The sequence below is a fragment of the Xyrauchen texanus genome, chromosome 47 (genome assembly GCF_025860055.1).
Source record: "Xyrauchen texanus isolate HMW12.3.18 chromosome 47, RBS_HiC_50CHRs, whole genome shotgun sequence".
Taxonomy (NCBI): domain Eukaryota; kingdom Metazoa; phylum Chordata; class Actinopteri; order Cypriniformes; family Catostomidae; genus Xyrauchen; species Xyrauchen texanus.
Window position 1 is genome coordinate 20077773 of NC_068322.1, and position 18081 is coordinate 20095853.

Here is an 18081-nt window from a genome sequence, read left to right on the forward strand (position 1 = left end):
TGGTGATGTAATGGAAAGGTGCTGTCAGGAATTTGAAATGTTTTCTCAGGTATGTGGGTGGAGTCACAAAGTACAAGGGGAAAATGTGTTCGCTCTGACAGTATTACAGGTAACACTAACAAATATTATATTCTGATACATTTTCTTAGCTTACTTCTCTTTTAGTTTCTGAGTAGGCAAATGATCAAGCCATGCAGTTGGCATAACATAACTTCTGGCTTAACCAATGTCTGAACACTGAATGATGGGATCAAGGCTATAAGGCAGAAGCTGCATCCGAATATTCATACTTCCCTACTGTATACAAAAAATAGCAAGCCAATTGAGTAGTCTTGTATGTCTGAATCATCAGTAATAGTATTTAAAAAAACAGTAGGTGAGGAAAAACCCGTATGACCTACAATTGTGGTGAGAGTGTGCATTCATAACTATCACATAATGTGTCCGGAACTGAGTAAGTTCAAAACCCTGGATTTAAAAAGGTGAAGAACTGCGAGTCGGACATCTCTTTTCAACTGTAAATGCTTTTTAAGTTGCTCCTTGTTATTACATTGTACTTGTTTCAGAAAACCAAAGTAAATTGTTTTCGTGGTTACTACGCCATACATTCAGGTCACGAGACAATGCTCACATTCCCAAATGAAGTATATCTGGAATCTATAGACCATTCCTAAGACATAAACACTAGCTAAGGAATTACAATGCTACTAGAGACCGACCGATATGGGATTTTTGAGACCGATATCGATTTTAGAGGGGGATTGTGCACCGATTTTGCACCAATATAACTGTGCAAAGCAACTCAGAAGTCTGCTTAATTAATCAAATATTTTTATCAAAGAACATTTGACATTATTATTATACATTGTCAACAAATTCTAGAAATGAACACTGAGAAAATAAAGAATAAAAAAAATACGAAAAATACCAAAAATAAACATCATTACTCAGTATCAGTTAATTGCTGACCATTAAAATAAAGAATAAATAAAAATAAAATGAATAACTAAATAAACATCAGCTGACTATTTTAACACTGCCAGTCAATTAGGGGCAGGTTGAAAAACAAGAAACATTTACACCTGCAGAGTCAAGAGATAAACAGCGGCAGCAGTGTTACACCATATTCCAGCTCTGACGTTTGAATATTACATTTTGTAAATGCAATGACTAGAATTGTTCGGTTGAAGGGGGTACCAAACTGCGAATCCTGAACAAAACAGTTTGGTAAATACATGTTTATACATTAGCTTCCACTCAGCTGACAAGTAGGGCTGCACCTAACGATTATTATTTTAGCGATTAATCTAACGATTATTTTTTCGATTAGTCGCTTAATCTACCGACTAATTTGCCGATTTTTCTAAAGATTTTGTATTATTATTTCTTGATTAATATAACAATTAATTAACCCAAAATAAATATAAAAAACTCGTCTCATTAATATTTCAATATTTTAATAAATTATCTTCTCTTAAACACAAACAAATATACAAGAAACAAAGTGTGCACTGCAGGGCATTATTCTGCGACACAAATAGCCCTGTCTTAACAGGTAATCTCCATTTTACAGTCCAACATTCATTTTATTTTGGAAAGATGGTAAATGGTCTGCACTTATATAGCTCTTTTTTTAACCTTAGAGGTTACCAAAGCACTTTACACTGTGTCCCAATCACCATTCATACTCACATACACATTCACACTTACATTCATACATTATTGGGAGCAACTTGGGGTTCAGTGTCTTGCCCAAGGACACTTTGGCATGAGGAGTCGTGTGGGCCGGGAATCGAACCACCAACCATGTGATTACCAGCGGACCTGCTCTACCACCTGAGCCTCAATTCGAGAAAAAGGAAAGTGCAATCTACATTTAGCAATCCAACAACAAAATAAATTAAACAAAATGTAAAATTCAAGTCACTTTCAGGAGGAATATCAAAACATTGTGCAGCCTCGAGTTTAGCAGTCCAACATAAAATCATTTTACAGTAAAATTAGTGCAATTTGAGTAACACTTAAATGTTTTTCTAACAGGAATAACTAAAACTTGTGCATTCTTAATCAACTCTCAGTAAAAGAAACATTTGTAACAAAACAATTCACAAGGTAGGAACCTAATAATGAAAATTATGGGTCACGATTGTGAAATTTGGCTGACAATTAATTGTCAAAGAAATAATTGCGATTATGACTATGATTACTGTTTTAGGAGTTGACAAGTGGTTCATCTTTACACGTGCTCAAGAGAGCTGCTCTTGTGACATCAGCGGTGTGGTTCCCTGAGATGCTCAACTGAATAAGACACAAGTGCTTTTTCCTCCGTGCTCATGAGACGATGGGAATACGAGGCTGAATCCAGCTTCTTAATCAACTGCTTTTTATTCAGTAAAGGGGCCTCACAAAAAGTAAACAGGACTTACGGTGCTGCCGTCTTGACAAGTGATCCGGGATGCTTTCGCTTCAAGTGTTCGTTCATGGTGGTTGTACTGCTGTGATAAGCCATTTCCAGTTTGCATAGCTTACACAGCACCACATTGTTGGTTCTCTGGCTAAAATACTCCCACACTTTAGATCACCACGGGCAAGTTTTTTTTAGCTGCATGTTCGTTGGGGACTCCATGCTTAAACCAGGTGATGCCATTTTTATTATTCCATTGCAACGCACCGAGGCATGTTATGCAAATCGACGTATTTCTGTAATCGATTACATCGATGAATTGTCCCAGCCATACTGACAAGCAAAGAAATTAGCTACGTGGATAGCTAGTTAGCTATAAGCTTGTTGTCACAGAGGTCAAAAGATGGACTTTATTTACTTTCCAACATTGCGTCTCACCAACTAGGTAACAACATAGCGTGAAACCAGCACTCAACAGACAAAATCCACCACCGCACCGTTGTCTGCTGAGCTACAAAAAGATGCTCTGATACTTACCTTTCAATCTGATACGTTTCTGACTGCACTGACAAACTACATAGCAAACAGATGTGATAAATATGAGTGACATGGCTGTCAGGGACAGGGTTAATATTATATTAGTTATATTGAAAAGAGAAAATTATGGGGTCATTGTTTATTAACTTTCCAATATGTATTTCAAAAACTAGTTAGCAACTTACCGTGAAGACACCGCTTAACACTGCACCACTTAACTTTGCACTGTCTGCAGAATCACCATCAGCTCAGCTCTATAAACAGTGTTAACTGCAAGACAGATTCAGAGCATCCTCTGCTGGACAAACTACGTTATGACACCAATTCAAGTATCGTTTTCTGCATTATATGTTATTAAAAAAGTTTACATATCTGCGCAAATCTGTAAATATACGCCGATACCGATATATTCGTGAAAGGTATGGATGGGCGATACTACTTATTTTCTTTTTGATACCAATAATTTCACATACAACATTTGTGAGCCTAAACTGAAATTATTGGACTTCTGTTTTGTTTACCCTTACAAAAATGAACCTTGGTTTCACCACATTAACTATATTTTAACCATGGTATTTAGTTCAACCATAGTTACCACACAATTAACCATGGTTACTATTAAAATATTACTGTAAGTAAAATCATGTTTTCATTGTCCGGGAAATACATCATGTGTGAATCAATTTGTTTTGTTCCCTCCTTCACTAATATATATATATATATATATATATATATATATATATATATATATATATATATATATATATATATATATATATATTGCAAAATCCAATTACATCGGCAACACCAGGGCTGAGGGATCGGTGAATGTTCTTGCTTTCATGACTTTGCATTTAAAATTAAATTATTTATTTAACGTCTAAACATGCAGGCAGAAAATTACTTGCATAAATGAAGACATAAAAACTATTATACAGTGGGTACGGAAAGTATTCAGACCCCCTTACATTTTTCACTCTTTGTTATATTGCAGCCATTTGCTAAAATCATTTAAGTTCATTTTTTTTTCCTCATTATTGTACACACAGCACCCCATATTGACAGAAAAACACAGAATTGTTGACATTTTTGCACATTTATTAAAAAAGAAAAACTGAAAAATCACATGGTCCTAAGTATTCAGACCCTTTGCTGTGACACTCATATATTTAACTCAGGTGCTGTCCATTTCTTCTGATCATCCTTGAGATGGTTCTACACCTTCAATTGAGTCCAGCTGTGTTTGATTATACTGATTGGACTTGATTAGGAAAGTCACACACCTGTCTATATAAGACCTTACAGCTCACAGTGCATGTCAGAGCAAATGAGAATCATGAGGTCAAAGGAACTGCCTGAAGAGCTCAGAGACAGAATTGTGGCAAGGCACAGATCTGGCCAAGGTTACAAAAAAATTTCTGCTGCCCTTTAGGTTCATAAGAGCACAGTGGCCTCTATAATCCTTAAATGGAAGACGTTTGGGACGACCAGAACCCTTCCTAGAGCTGGCCGTCCGGCCAAACTGAGCTATCGGGGGAGAAGAGCCTTGGTGAGCGAGGTGAAGAAGAACCCAAAGATCAATGTGGCTGAGCTCCAGAGATGCAGTCGGGAGATGGGAGAAAGTTGTAGTAAGTCAACCATCACTGCAGCCATCCACCAGTCGGGGCTTTATGGCAGAGTGGCCCGACGGAAGCCTCTCCTCAGTACAAGACACATGAAAGCCCGCATGGAGTTTGCTAAAAAACACCTGAAGGACTCCAAGATGGTGATAAATAAGATTCTCGGGTCTGATGAGACCAAGATAGAACTTTTTGGCCTTCATTCTAAGCGGTATGTGTGGAGAAAACCAGGCACTGCTCATCACCTGTCCAATACAGTCTCAACAGTGAAGCATGGTGGTGGCAGCATCATGCTGTGGGGGTGTTTTTCAGCTGCAGGGACAGGACGACTGGTTGCAATCGAGGGAAAGATGAATGCGGCCAAGTACAGGGATATCCTGGACGAAAACCTTCTCCAGAGTGCTCTGGACCTCAGACTGGGCCGGAGGTTCACCTTCCAACAAGACAATGACCCTAAGCACACCGCTAAAATAACAAAGGAGTGGCTTCACAACAACTCCGTGACTGTTCTTGAATGGCCCAGCCAGAGCCCTGACTTAAACCCAATTGAGCATCTCTGGAGAGACCTGAAAATGGCTGTCCACCAACGTTTACCATCCAACCTGACAGAACTGGAGAGGATCTGCAAGAAGGAATGGAAGAGGATACCCAAATCCAGATGTGAAAAACTTGTTGCATCTTTCCCAAAAAGACTCATGGCTGTATTAGATCAAAAGTGTGCTTCTACTAAATACTGAACAAAGGGTCTGAATACTTAGGACCCTGTGCTATTTCAGTTTTTCTTTTTTTAATAAATGTGCAAAAATGTCAACAATTCTGTGTTTTTCTGTCAATATGGGGTGCTGTGTGTACAATAATGAGGAAAAAAAATGAACTTAAATGATTTTAGCAAATGGCTGCAATATAACAAAGAGTGAAAAATTTAAGGGGGTCTGAATACTTTCCATACCCACTGTAAATGTAAAAATATTAATTATAATGATGATAATAATCACGGTTTGGGGTGAACGTGTTTTTGTATGATTTTATGTTTTAATCACAGCTTGTATAGGCTGCAGAATTGTGGTTATAATGAACTCCTCCACCTGATCTGAGATGTCGGAGGACATTTGCAGCACTCATAGACGATACTGTTCTTGCAAAAAATATCGTTCAGAAGACAGAAACAAAGAAAGAGTGAGAACCTTTTACATGTGCATGTTCCACGAGACTGCATGGCTCCATATCAGCGTGTCATTCATGCGCATAGACGGCTTTCTGTCATCTGTTCTTAATAATATAATAAAGTGTGTTTCTTCAAGCGTGTGTCTGTGTGTCTACAGGAAAATTATTTGTAATATTAATTTGAGAATAATAAACGTGCATCTAGTCGACTAATGGCTTAAATTAATGCCTACAAGTCGATTAGGAAAATCTTTGGTCGGGGGCAGCCCTAAAACAGGAGCGATAGGTTAATCCCATCACCATTTGTGGGTCAAATTAACAAGTTTATAAAGGTTTCACTCAGCAGTACAACTTTAACAGAAGTTCAACAAATATGCAAGAACATGCTTCCTTCCCTGCTAAAAAAATCAGCTTAACCAGCATGCAATTCCCATGCTGGTCAAAGCTGGTTAATGCTGGTTAGTGCTGGTTTGGTGCTGGTCTAGCTGGTGGACCATAGCCATGCTTTTCCCCAGCAGAACTCAGCTGGTGAAGTTGGCTGACCAGTGTGGTCTTTCATGTGAAGCTGGTCTAGCAAAATAAAAAGCCTAGTAGGGTCACCAGCACAACCAAACAAAAAACACTTAAGCTGGTGACCAGCAATAGTGAATGAATAGTGAGAATCAGTTCACAGTGCGCTCACACTTAACTCTACAGGCCCTGAAATTAAAGGAATTAAACTAGCCTCACCAAACAGATTAGCAAAAATGTTTGTTTCCAAACAGGTTTCCCGAAAAGTCTTGCTGCATAAAATCACATCCTCAAAGAATATGTACTGTATTTAATGAAAGACTTCTCGCCTGGTAATAGACTATGTTCTTTAAATATGCAGGTGACACGACCACGCACTCATCCCCACATACTCCCACCGCCCGACTCAGGCCGGGGCGACACCCGCCCTGCCAACAGTCTGGTGGTCATGTGATCTCAGCACTGCAGCCACCATGAAGGGGGACCAGCCTTCTGTAGAATAAATCAGCTTTTTCCAGTTCATATGACATGTGTCTTCGTCTAATTTTTTTTTTTCCTTTTGCAAAGCTTTTAAGCATTCATAAATGTACAAAATCGAGTGTCTTCTCCCTAGACTTGACCTGCAGTAACATGCAGTTGAAGTAGAAGCAGCTACAGTTCAATGACCATAAGATGACTATCATTCACCGTTTTGATAAGAATCAAGTGAGCTAGAGAAAATGTTGCACTATCACTGTTGTTCACTGGTTTGGTGTGGACACCACAGGGGCCGCACAGTGTAATCCAGTTAAATCTCTCAACTCAACCCTCCCCGCTACATCAGCTGACCAATCCAATTGGCCCACAGTCACCACAGCAACCACACACTTAAATACACTCCCGTTCTAAAACCCACCATCTGTGAGATTACACGTCAGACTCCCATAAACCCTCATTCTACAGGAACTTACTGAGGGATCCGAGTTGATCTGATGTGAATCCAGGCAGCTCTTTAACTAGATTTTATTGAGCTCAAGCAGATTTTAAATCAGATTTGCAGATACGGAAAATAATGCGGGCACGTTTCAAAGTGTTGCAGTTCGGAACTGAATACTAGTGTACTGCTTATTGCATAGTGCGCAGTGTATACTGTATACAGCCTAATCATTTTTAAGTAGTATGTAAAACACAATGCACAGATAAAGTTTGTGAGAGTAGTAAGCTACATTGTTACATCACCTCATTATATTGCATGCTATATTATACTATATAAAATATATTCTGAAAACACCTAAACTACTGTGACACTACTTTACAAATAGGTTACTACCAATCAATAGAGAGTGTATGTACTCACTCATACTGTGATGCTGGGTGATGGCAGGGGTGTGTACTCCAAGTGAGGTACTTCTCAACAGCTATCCTCCTCAAGGCACACATGACCTGGACACAATCAACAGATACATACTAAACGAACAGCATCACAAAAGACAAGCCACCGTACATGCTCATATATATATATATATATATATATATAAAAAACATGAACTGATCCTCAGGAAAGCAACAGAAAAATCTGCTGCAAAAGTAAACTACAGTGTTCCAGTCAGCCAAATGAGCTGAAGTGTGTTATCTCTGACAAAGAGCAGAGATAACAGTCCACCACTCAAAAGAGACGTGATCCATGAATTGTAAACAGAATGTTGAAGTAGAAATCCATTAAAAAGTCATGTCACTAAACTGGGATTCAGTTTCCATATGAGTGTCATTTATGAGCCTAGTTGCGTCAATTTACTACAGTATATAATTACTGCATCATAAAAACTTCTAGAGTTTCATGAGATCATCTGAAACAGTAACACATAGCGATACAGCTCTTAAAGGTATAGTTCAACGATGCAAGTTGAACTATACCTTTACAGAAATTTGAAGATCCAAAAAGCTCAAAAAGGCAGCATAAAAGTAATCCAAATTATTCCAGTGGCTTAATCCATGTCTTCAGAAGCAACATGATAGGTGTAGGAGTGAAACAGATACATTTTTAAGACCCTTTATAATAAAAATCTCCACTTTCACTTTCCAAATTTTTTTCTATTGTGTTTTGGTGATTCACATTCTTTGTGCATATCACCACATAGGCTTGTCAAATGTGGAGATTTATAGTAAAACAGGACTTAAATATTGACCTGTTTCTCACCCACACCTATCATGTCACGTCTGAAGACGTGGATTAAGCCACACAAGTCTTTTGTGCTGCCTTTGTGTGATTTTTGGAGCTTCAAAGTTCCGGTCACCATTCACTTGCATTGTGTGTTTTTTAGTGTTTATGTTGTGAGCCCCTGCAATTTGGAGTGCAGTCAAGATTATACTGCAATTAAGAAGTCTATGTCAAGTGACAACCACACCCGTATTATATACTTTGGACCCAAAAAGTATTCAGGCACTCAAGCCTCGCTTAAAAGCATATGTAAAAAAAATGGCACTGTTTCACCCAGATGCAGTTTAAATTAGATTAAGCACGAACATAACATTTCAAGCAGAATTCTCCACCATTTTATTCTGCAGTCTTACTGTCCTAAATACAGGTGTATGCAAAAGTTTAGGCACCCCTGACAATTTCCATGATTTTCATTTATAAATAATTGGGTGTTTGGATCAGCAATTTCATTTTGATCTATCAAATAACTGAAGGACACAGTCATATTTCAGTAGTGAAATGAGGTTTATTGGATGAATAGAAAATGTGCAATATGGATCAAAATGAAATTAGACAGGTGCATAAATTTGGGCACCCCAACAGAAATATCACATCAATATTTAGTTGAGCCTCCTTTAGCAGAAATGACAGCTTCTAGATGCTTCCTATAGCCTGTAATGGTATTTTGGACCATTCCTCCTTGCAAAACCGATGGTTGCCGAGCATGGACAGCCTGCTTCAAATCAACCCACACATTTTCAATGATATTCAGGTCTGGGGAATGGGATGGCCATTCCAGAACATTGTACGCGTTCCTCTGCATAAATGCCAGAGTAGATTTTGAGCAGTGTTTTGGGTCGTTGTCTTGTTGAAATATCCAGCCCCGGCATAACTTCAACTTTGTGACTGATTTCTCTACATTATTCTCACGTATCTGCTGATATTGAGTGGAATCCATGCAACCCTCAACTTTAACAAGATTCCCAGTACCGGCACTGGCCACACAGCCCCACAGCATGATGGAACCTCCACCAAATTTTACCGTGGGTAGCAAGTGTTTGTCTTGGAACGCTGTGTTCTTTTGCCGCCATGCATAATGCCCCTTGTTATGACCAAATAACTCCATCATTGTTTCATCAGTCCACAGCACCTTCTTCCAAAATGAAGCTGGCTTGTCCAAATGTGCGTTTGCATACCTCAAGCGACTCTGTTTGTGGCGTGTGTGCAGAAAAGGCTTCTTCCGCATCACACTCCGTACAGCTTCTCCTTGTGCAAAGTGCGCTGAATTGTTGAACGATGCACAGTGACACCATCTGCAGCAAGATGATGATGATGTTGTAGGTCTTTGGTGGTGGTCTGTGGGCTGTTTTTGACCGGTCTCACCATCCTTCGCCTTTGCCTCTCCGATATTTTACTTAGCCTGCCACTTCTGGCCTTAACAAGAACTGTGCCTGTGGTCTTCCATTTCCTCACTATGCTCCTCAATCGTCAGGGGTGCCTAAACTTTTGCTTACGCCTTTATTACATACTGTCCTAAAATGTACATGCATTGAGTCATTATATTACTAAAATAATGTAACAGATAAAAAAAGGTCTATTACAAAATGCATCATGGAAGCTAAGAGCCCCACAATGCCCCCCACACAAACATAATGATGTTTAACCACTACATCCACCCTTCCTGCCTTTTCTTATTTTACCCCTCTCATGCCTTCATTTAGAACGACTAATAACCACTCTACTTCCACACCACCCTTGCCTCCCAGTCACCATTCACAACAGTAATGATCACTTTCATTGTGTGTGTGTGTGTGTGTGTGTGTGTGTGTGTGTGTGTGTGTGTGTGTGTGTGTGTGTGTGTGTGTGTGTGTGTGTGTGTGTGTGTGTGTGTGTGTGTGTGTGTGTGTGTGTGTGAGAAAGGGTAGACGGCAGTCAGAGAGAGTTAATCACTGTAATAAGAGGATGCCGACCGGGTGGAGGTAACAGGAAATGATAAGGATTGACAGAGATGGGAATGAGATCTCTCCCTTTCTCATGCTTGTGGGATGAGTAAACATTTAGTTCAAGGAATAGTTCACCTATTCCTTTCAGATCACATAAAAGTCAAAGAGACAGCAAGAAAGTAGGCAGGTGGGTAAGAAAGAGACAAACAGGGAAAGAGTGAGAACTCTTGACAAGCTCATCTTAATGCTGGGATTACTGCAGCCATATGTTCACATGTTCAGCTCTGGGCTTTGAATAGCATGCTGCAAAGATGAACAACCATGTGAGAGTCAAGTTAAACTAACGGTTACAGCACAACTGCATCTCCCGTGCACATCACACTTGCATTAACATCTGAATATCTGTGTGTGTGTGTGTGTGTACCGCCTTGTTTCAAACCAAACCAACTCTCTCTGCCAGTGGGTATCAGTGCCAGAGCTGGAGCTTAGGAATGTGGAAACCTTTATCACTGTGTGTTTAAATGCTTGGGGCATCCCAAGATAATAAAGAAATCATGCATTAGAATCATACCATGAAGACCAATAATTTAATTAATTGTATGTTGTTAATTGTTAATTGTTGTACTTGTCTTGAATAATTACTTGAGAACTTGAAACAATGTTTACTCAAATGATTGGCTAGTATTTTGTTGTTGTATTGAAACAGATATTAGCAATCATCATATTCAAGGTGACGCAGCGGATGGCAGCCTCGGTGTGGAGCTCTCCATTTTTACCAGGAACGAACTGCTGAACATTCTGCAGCACATACCAGACAATCTTTTCCCGGTTTTGGATAATTCTGACGTATTGCTGGACATTTTAGTAGGAGGCGCAGCTGTGTTGTTTAAGCGTGCTATGAGATGCAGGCGAGGGTAGTGAGCTGGCGCACTGGTCAAGCTACGACAGAGCGGCTTTTGAACAGCGATCATAATTTTCGATTCATCTAGCGAATCTCTGCTCTCTTCCTAACAAAACAGACAAACTACATCTCCTCACCCGTACGAACAAGACTTTTCAACCTCTGCTGCTTTGTGCTTCACAGAAACCTGGCTGAGAAAAGCCATTCCCAGACAGCGCATTACACCTGCCGGGCTTTCAGCTGTTCAGAGCGGATCGCATCGTTATCGGGGAAAACGAGAGGTGGTGGAACATGCTTTTACATCAATGAAAAAATAAAGTTATTGTAGATTTGAAAGGCCCCGTCTCACACCCCACACCTGATCTGACCTTCACTTCACACAAACATCAACATCTCTTGTAACCCCCCTCCTCCCCCCTACTGCTACTCAAACTGCACTTAAGATCTGTGAAAACGAGGTGTGCTGTGCCTTCCGGAAACAAAAGACAAGGAAAGTGCAGGGCCCAGATGGTATTTCACCCACTTGTCTAAACTCCTGTGCTGACCAGCTGGCCCCCATCTTCACACAGATCTTCAACAGATCACTGGAGCAGTGTGAAGTTCCCTGCTGTTTCAAATGCTCGACCATCTTTCCTGTCTCAAAGAAACCCAAAATCACAGGACTAAATGATTACAGACTCATCGCTCTGACGTCTGTGGTCATGAAGTCATTTGAGAGACTGGTGTTGGCCCACCTGAAGGACATCACTGGACACTTTCTAGATCCCCCTCAATTTGCTTATGGAGCAAACAAGTCTGGGATTGCATCATATCCTGCAACATCTGGACAGACCAAGGACATATGCAAGAATCCTTTTCATCCCAGCTATCCTCCAGAGTAAATTACACCAACTCTCTGTTCCCATGTCTATCTGTCAGTGGACCACAAGCTTTCTGATGGCCAGGAATCAGCTAGTGAAACAAGGAAAATTCACATCCAGCACATGTACAATCAGCACTGGTGCCCCCCGGGAATGTGTGCTCTCCCTACTACTCTTCTCCCTGTATACTAATTACTGCACCACCAAGGACCCCTCTGTCAAGCTCCTGAAGTTTGAAGATGACACTACTGTCATCGGCCTCATCCAAGATGACAATTACTCTGTATACAGAAGGGGGGTTGAAAGGCTGGCTCACTGGTGCATTCAGAACAACCTGGAGCTGAACACGCTCAAAACAGTGAAGATAATAGTGGACTTTAGGAGGAACACCCCAACAATGACTCTGCTCAACAGCACTGTGATAGCAGTGGAGTCATTCAGGTTCCTGGGCACTACCATCTCACAGGACCTGAAGTGGGAGACCCACACTGACTCCATTGTGAAAAAGACCCAGCAGAGGTTGTACTTCCTTCGCCAGCTGAGGAAGTTCAACCTGCCACAGACGTGCTGCTGATACAGTTCTACTCAGCAGTCATTTAGTCTGTCCTCTGCACTTCAATAACTGTCTGGTTTGGTTCAGCTCTGAAATTGGACATCAGAAGACAACAAAGGACAGTTTGGACTGATGAGAGGATTATTGGTTGCCCCCTGCCCTCCCTTCAAGAACTGTACAGTTCCAGAGTGAGGAAAAGGTCTATAAAAATTACTCTGGACACCATTCAACCAGCCCACTACCTTTTTGAACAGTTGCCTTCTGGACGGCACTACAGAGCACTGAGCACCAAAACCATCAGGCACAGGAACAGTTTTTTCCCTCAGACCATCCACCTCATGAACCGTTAAAGAGTAATTATGTGCAATACACAGCTTAGTCTGTTTATATTTATCCAAAATACCCTACCTCTTCTGCCATACAGTCCCTTGCATCTGTATATAATAGATTTGTATACATACATTAGGCCTATATACTGTATATATTTTTTTTTTATTTATACTTACATTAACTATTAACGTTTTATTTTTATTCTATTTTTTATTATTATCTCTGTCTTGTTGCTGTATTGTTTGTGCACTGGAAGCTTCTGTCACAAAGACATATTCCTTGTATGCATCAGCATACTTAACAATAAAGCTCATTCTTATTCTGATTATGATATTTAGGCAAAATGTACACTATAACTGAAATCGAAAAGAAATCGAGAAGCTTGTGAATCAGAATCAAAACAAATTGGGAAATCTGTATCGATACCCAGCATTATAAAATCATGCCAGTAGACTAGTTTCGTGCCCACTGCTTGCGTCATGATTCGGGAGTGAGAGAGTGCCAAAACAAACGTGTCTCTGATTAGAATTTCAGAAGCAAAAATGACAATATTGTTGTAGAAGTTTCTTTCACTTCTGCAAATCCGTTCTTTTAAACTATGTGTTTCCAAGATCATAAACACTGCTCCAACACTTTTTTGAGTTAGTCTAAAAAAAAAACCATTAGTCTGAAAAAGTCTCTGCAAGGAATTTTTCATTATAAAATAATTATATAGGTAATTACTGCTGTTAGTTATAACTGAAAATTGTTGAATTAATATTAAATTATGGAATGGTGGAGTGGTGGTGGCGTAGTGGGCCAAAGCACATATCTGTTAATCAGAAGGTCGCTGGTTGGATCCCCACAGCCGCTACAATGTGTCCTTGAGCAAGGCACTTAACTCCAGGTTGCTCTGGGGGGATTGTCCCTGAAATAAATGCACTGTAAGACACTTTGGATAAAAGCGTCTGCCAAATGCATAAATGTAAATAAATCGGTAAATCATTATTTGTATTTACAGACACTGAGTGGTCCCAGAGTCTGGAGGAAGAGTGAAGAGGCACAGAATTGTAGTTGCTTGAAGTTCAGTGTGAAGTTTCCACAGTCAGTGATGATTTGGGGTGTCATGTCATCTGCTGGTGTTGGTCCAATGTGTTTTATCAAGTGGAGAGTCAATGCAGGAGATTTTAGAGCACTTCATGCTTCCATCTGCTGACAAGCTTTATGGAGATATTGGTACCAGCAGATATTGGTACCTGCCCAACGTGCCAAAACTACTAGTAACTGGTTTGCTGACAATAGTATTACTGTGCTTGATTGGCCAGCCAACACACATGACCTGAACCCCATAGAGAATCTTTGGGGTATTGTCAAGAGGAAAATGAGAGACACCAGACCAAACAATACAGACGAGCTGAAGGCTGCTATCAAAGCAAACTGCACTTCCATAATACCTCAGCAGTGCCACAGGCTGATTGCCTCCATGCCACGCCAAGAATTCATACGACCAAGCCCCGACCAATATTTAGTGCATAAATGAACATACTTTTCAGAAGGTCGACATTTCTGTATTATAAATTCTTTATTGTAATATTTTGAGATACTGGATTTTTGATTTCCATGAGCTGTAAGCTGTAATCATCAAGATTAAAATAAAACAATATTTCACTGTATGTGTAATGAATCTAGAATATAAGAAAGTTCCACTTTTTAATTAAATTACAAAAAACTATTCCACAATATTCTAATTTTTTGAGATGCACCTGTTTAAAGGGTAACTAAACCCTAAACCAACTTTTTTTAGTTAATGATCTGTAAGAATGGGGCTTTATTAGTACTGGTCATTGATTCAAGTAATTTTTTTGACATTTGTGTATAAAGTGTTTTAATTCTACAATATATGGTGTAAAAACATCTGAGTGCTGCCCTCTTCAGGTTGAACGGTGGCTACTGCAGTTGAATTTTCCTATTGGCTGTTGCGGTACTTCTTGACGTAAGCGGTGACAGCTGACGTAAGCAGGTTCCAGCGCACCACGCCAGATTCATGTACATGTCATCTTGCGACCGTGTGAGGAATAATAATAACATAGAATCTGACAGCAGCTGTCAATTAATCCGTCACTACGAGTCTCAGGTGCACCCCCCCCCCGGGTGGAGTCAGACTCTGAGCAGGTGTTTAGTTACCCTTTAACAATACAGTATTGTTCAAATATGTAGGCACTTGTAAAAATGTTGCATAGTGAGGATGTCTTCAAAAATAATGCCATAAATACATTTCATTCATCAATTAACATCATACAAAGTCCTGTAAACATAAAAAACTAAATTAATATTTGGTGTGGACACCTTTGCCTTCAAAACAGCACCTGGACACAGTTTTTCTTGGTTATTGGCAGATAGGATGTTCAGAGCGTCTTGGATGATTTGCCACAGTTCTTCTATATATTTAGGCTGTCTTATCATGTAATCCCAGACTGACTTGATGTTCAGTGGGGGGCTTTGTGGGGTCCATGCTATGTTGCAGAGCTCCCTGTTCATCTATTCTATTTGCAAAATAAATATTTAAAATGTATATTTCCTATTGACATACTAAAGCTGAAAATATAAATAACCAGCTTAAAACAAATGCTTTTGTGAAACATCTTATGTGCCTAAGACTTTTGCACAGTACTGTGTGTGTATATATATATATATATATATATATATATATAAAATGATATTAGTACATCTAAAATAAAATATTTGATAAATATATGTAGGTAAATAATGTTGTTTTTATTTATAGATTTGTATCGTGACATTGTTGCATATACTTAAAAATATTAAATAAATAGCATTAGATAAATTTAACTTTTTGCATTAATAGATATGTATTGTGAAATTTGGTGCCTTTGCAAATAGAACTGAATTGAAGAAGAACAAGAAATCCTACAACAGATGTCATGGCCCCCACAGAGCCCGGATCTCAACATCTTTGAGTCAGTCTGGGATTACATGAAGAGACAATTCAGACAGCCAAATAGATGGAAGAACTGTGGCGAATTCTCCAAGAAGCTTGAAACATCCCAAAAACCAAGAAAAACTGTGTCCAGGTGTACCTAGGAGAACCAGTGCTTTACTAAAGGCAAAGGTTGTCACACCAAATATTGATTTAGCTCTTTCTTATGTTGACTGAACTTTTTATGATGTTAATTGATAAATAAAAACTGTTTATTCATTAAGCAATATTTTTTAGAAGTGACAAACTTTTTTTACACAGTACTGTATATACAGTATATATATATATATAATAATTATATATATTTTTTTTAAATATTGCCTTAGTCTTTCTTTACAGAGACTACAAGAGTGCAAATTGAAAGAAAATTCAGACGCAGTTTCTTGTGCTACTACAATCCCAATCAATAATTAACAGAAGGATTAGAAAGAGATACTTTTCAGCAATATCACCCAGCCTTGTTAGCCAGAGTGATTTTGTTTGCACGTAATGCAAATATCAAACAACGAGACGTGTGTGTGTTGCTTAGTTGAGGGAAGAGTCTCACAAAAGTAACAACTGCTTCCTAAACCAGTGCCCACTAGAGAACTGTCTACTGTGCCAGCTATAAAGCTTTGCTCTAGTTTGTTGCCATGATACACATCCTCCCACATACACATGCACACGGGAAGTTATCTTTCCTTATCTGTGGGCTAAACCAGTTCAGTTCCCCATCAGTTTCTCTTCTGCTGCCCAGATCCCCTGTACATTTCCTACAGACGTCATCCATCAAACATCTGTGTGTGGCAGATATTTTATTGTCTCTTATTTCATTCACACCAGTTTGCTGTAAAATAAAGGCTTCAGGATTGCTGTTGTGAAGGTCTAGTGGTTTCGGGTTCTTTTGCTCACTGAATAGTAACTGAATCTTATCAGGTTACATAAAGTATAGTATGCATATAGTTAGGGCTGGTACAGTTAGTCGACATTATCGAATAGTCAACATTATCGAATAGTAATGATGACGCATGAGAGCAGCGCTGCAGTTCACGCCTGACTTAGAAGAGGAAGAATTACACAGCTCACAGTCCAGATGCACTCTAAACTTTATGAACAGCTTCAGATTATTTAGATCACAAAATAAGTAAATACAGAAGCACTGTCATCATGAAAAGTTATGGTAAAACTCTAAAGTAAAACATTTAAAGCATTTCAGAGTGTCTAAAAATGCGACAACCTGGCGTTATATCTTTAATGCATCCTTTACTAAAGTTCAATATAATAAGGAAGTGGGTGATAAACTCCAAAAATGCCATTTCTCTGAGCGGTCAGCACCGCTTTTATGAGTTGCGTGAAAGGAGAGAGATTAAAACTGCATCCGGCTGAGGCAAACTCTGTCGCGGGGATGCTCGTACCTTGTGCGTGTTTGCTGCAGCTAGATTATAACGTGATGGATTGCGACGTACTGAATCATAATTTACTGTATGTGTCACGAGTGTATCTTATTGGGAAGAAAATCTACAATATGCAGCTCTGTTAAGAAGAGAGAGTTTGTTTTTTGTGAGTTAAAGATGGATCGAAGTGAACACAAAAGTGAAAGAGTGTAGTCTTAGCCCATTATACAACGCAAAGAGATACGCTTTAAATTAGTCTTTTTAGGCTTGTTTTCTAAAAAATATATATATATATATCTATAACTCCATTAAAACAAAGTAAATTTACTTTAGGAGCTACACTGCAGAAGAAAAGAAAATGTTGAATATAATATTTAATATTTAAAAATATTTTTAAAAATAGCCAACTTATGACAAGATACATTTACATGATAATCATTGTATAATTTATTATATGAGTACATTATTTCTTTACTACATTGGCAGAATTATGAACATGTGAAAAAAATACATTTATATACAAAATACACTTATATTTAAGATATATTCTCCAAGTCTAAATATCTTATAAGTTGATTCTCAAGTAAATGTATCTTGTTTTAAGGATTTTTAAATCATTTAAATGGAAAACAAGACAAAAACTTGATTACAACAGTATTTTTCTGCAAAAATTTTCTTTAATAAATTAAACTTAATAAAAAAAATATTTGTTTTTTCCTTGTAATTCAGTGGAT

General features: G+C 38.8%; 1 protein-coding gene across 1 annotated transcript in view; it reads right to left on the reverse strand.

The window, feature by feature from the left end:
• LOC127638912 (USP6 N-terminal-like protein) overlaps window positions 1-18081 on the reverse strand; it is an 88193-nt gene that overhangs the window by 67642 nt on the left and 2470 nt on the right. Inside the window, exon 2 of the mRNA XM_052120667.1 lies at window positions 7571-7656. Within this exon, the coding sequence (XP_051976627.1) occupies window positions 7571-7574 (4 nt within the window). The 5' untranslated portion in view covers window positions 7575-7656. The remainder of the gene's footprint in view (window positions 1-7570; window positions 7657-18081) is intronic.